Raw genomic sequence first — 2,802 nt, 5'->3', positions numbered from 1 at the left:
CCTAAAAGCAGCTCACAGTATTTCTACCAGAACACCGTGTGTTCACGACTCGAGCACAACAAAACCACGACAGGTCACCTGACTGTTTTTAAATCGAGGGTCTCAGGGAGGCAGGTGGACCAGCAGCTGCTCCTCTCCACACGCATCACGGCTCTGACCAGCCCGGGACTTTAAAGTCCACGTCAACCCCTTCAGACGGTTACTTGTTTAATGAGCATCAAAAATCTGTCATTTGCGCAAAAAAAAAAAATCAGTATTAATCACATGCAGGTGGAGTGGAGGTGCAGGTGGACCTCAGCTGTGCGGGGTGGGGAGGAGAGGGGGGTCTTTTAAAGACGTGTCTATGTTTGACTTTTATTTTTTCTAAAATCACAGAGTTCTCTGAGTCAGCTTCAGATGTTTGTAGTTAATATCTTCTAAATTTAACCAGGTGTTTCATTGCCTTTAAATTACACAACAATTTTACTGCAGAAACTTGTCAGTTTGGTTAAAAAAACAGTAAAAATAAATTGTTTTTTTCTTCTGTGCTATACTTCCTCTGCTATAATTTATGTAAAATAAATATATCAAAGCTCCTCAGTTGAAAACACTAAAGTTATAGAAAAGATGTTTACAAACCTCTTTCCTCAGAAAGTCTTCVGTCCTAAGAACACTAAACTGTAACTTTTAATAAGTACACAGTTTACTCCTATTTAAATAAAAATGTTTGACCTGTAAGCAGAAAGCTTATGGATGGATGTTGTTTTTTATCTCTATTTCAAAGAGGATGAGGAGGAGAACGAGGAAGTTCTCCTCAAGCAGCTCCTAAAACTGTCAACCTGCTGACTGACAACATTTGTATATATGACACTTTGTATACAGAGAGGTCACCACACCRCCAYGGTTAAAAAAAATCCTAGAGGAAACCCTGAAAGTATTTAGAACATGCTTCAGATGTCAGGAAAATGAATAGGTTTTAAACACACACACCTTCCTCCCCTCTGAGTGTGCAGGTACAGTGAGGGGCGGGGCAGAGGTGAACATCAGAGCTTTTATTTTTGTTTTTAAACTGATTCTGTGTTCTTCCAACGAGCATCAAGTTTCTGTGTCAACAAACGTTTTGGTGGGAAATATGACACCAGAACTTCCTCTGTTCTGGACCATTGTTCTGTGCTTCGTTTTTATTTCTCACAACCAAATATGTGTTTGTTTTGTGTGTCTTCCTCTGTGTTCCTTTAAAACCAGGAGGTTTTAAAAACTAAACACAGATAACAGTTCTGAGTTTATTTCTAACCTCAAAGACTGAAAGTTTGTGGGACGGTTTGTTCCTGTTTGTTATTTAGGACATGTTTAGATCAGGTGTTTGTGAGCCACGTGCAGTCCTTCACGTAATGCTGTGCTGGTTTTTTAAGGCGTGGACGTGGAGTCGGCTAAACGTAAAGAGGAGGAGCAGATGATGTCAGACGCCCGCACCTGGCTGAACGAGGGTCCGCCTGCTGATGTTCGCCACCCGAAAACCGGAGCCACGCCCCTTCATGTGGCTGCTGCCAAAGGCTACCTGGAGGCCCTGAAGTGAGCTGAGCTGGTTGAACAGCAGAGGTGTGACGGGCTGATTTAACTGGTGTTTCTCTGCTCCTGCAGGATCCTGTGTCAGTGCGGGCTGGACGTGTCGGCCACAGACCTGGACGGCTGGACGCCRCTCCACGCCGCCGCTCACTGGGGTCAGGGGGAGGCCTGTCGCATCCTGGCCGAGCAGCTGTGCAACATGGAGGCTCGCAGCAACGGGGTGAGGGCCACTWCTCTTACATTTGAATGAGGAATTCATTTTTTTCTTTTATTTATTCCTGAGTCAAACCTTTCAGGGTCAGACACCTTTCGATGTGGCTGATGAGAACCTGTCAGAGCTCCTGGAGGAGCTGTCTCAGAAACAAGCCAGTGTAAGAGAATTTATTAATGTTTGATGAACAGGTTCAGTTCTGGGTTTTACTCACGTCTCTTTCTCTTTCAGTGGCGTAATGAGCAGTCGATTTCAGACAGACTGAACCAGCAGGGGTCCAACACCRCCAACGCACAGAACAAGAGGCGCAGGTTAATATCTGTTGAATTTATCTTCCAAACATCATTCCTAACTGGGTCGTTTCTGTGTTCTCATTAGTCCTGGGCATAGATTAATCTCATTTAATTTTTTTAGAAACGATCACTCTACTATGGCTGAATGTTTGTATGTTGCAATATGTAAGAGTTCAGTCTTACACTCTTATAACAAAGTTATAAGGAATTTAAATTAGCAAGGATCTCTTATTTTCGGTAAAATATTACTCCCTTGCAAAATGAATGGACACAAAAAATGACTCTAAGTCAGTGAATTTTGATTTGATCCATAAATAATTTGATCGTTTATTTTACAAATCATACAAAATCACAAAAGTACACTTAATTGTGAGCAATCAGTTTCCTATAAAAGTTTAGGACCGACAATAACAAAAGCTTCGAGCTTCTTAAATTGTCAATAAACATGTGGGTCACCTCTACAAATACATGTGTGACACACTGTGTGCATTTTTTCTTCTGTTTTTCATTTTAATTTCTTATTGTATTTTTTCCTGACACCAGGGGCCTCATCTATCTTTCATTCCTCATAATGCTCATTAGGARTGAAAAATAAAAAATCTTTGAATTCTTGATTTAATGTCATTATTCTGCACAAAATAATTGACTCGAATATGTGTAGAATATTTTAGGTAGACCTACTGTTTTATATAAAAAGTATCAAAGCAAGCCTGTGTGTGTGTGTGTGTGTGTGTGTGTGTGTGTGTGTGTGTG

General features: G+C 41.2%; 1 protein-coding gene across 1 annotated transcript in view; it reads left to right on the top strand.

Moving 5' to 3' along the window:
- The window catches only part of ppp1r12c (protein phosphatase 1, regulatory subunit 12C), a gene marked incomplete in the record, with an annotated part of 23,352 nt that overhangs the window by 3,745 nt on the left and 16,805 nt on the right, over positions 1 to 2,802 (top strand). Inside the window, 4 exon segments of the mRNA XM_014021629.1 lie at positions 1,392 to 1,551; positions 1,621 to 1,765; positions 1,842 to 1,916; positions 1,988 to 2,067. Of these exon segments, the coding sequence (XP_013877083.1) occupies positions 1,392 to 1,551; positions 1,621 to 1,765; positions 1,842 to 1,916; positions 1,988 to 2,067 (460 nt within the window).

The sequence above is a fragment of the Austrofundulus limnaeus genome, unplaced genomic scaffold (genome assembly GCF_001266775.1).
Source record: "Austrofundulus limnaeus strain Quisiro unplaced genomic scaffold, Austrofundulus_limnaeus-1.0 Scaffold300, whole genome shotgun sequence".
In the NCBI taxonomy this organism is placed as follows: Eukaryota; Metazoa; Chordata; class Actinopteri; order Cyprinodontiformes; family Rivulidae; genus Austrofundulus; species Austrofundulus limnaeus.
The sequence above is the reverse complement of the archived record's forward strand: the minus strand, read 5'-3'. Positions and strand labels throughout refer to the sequence as shown.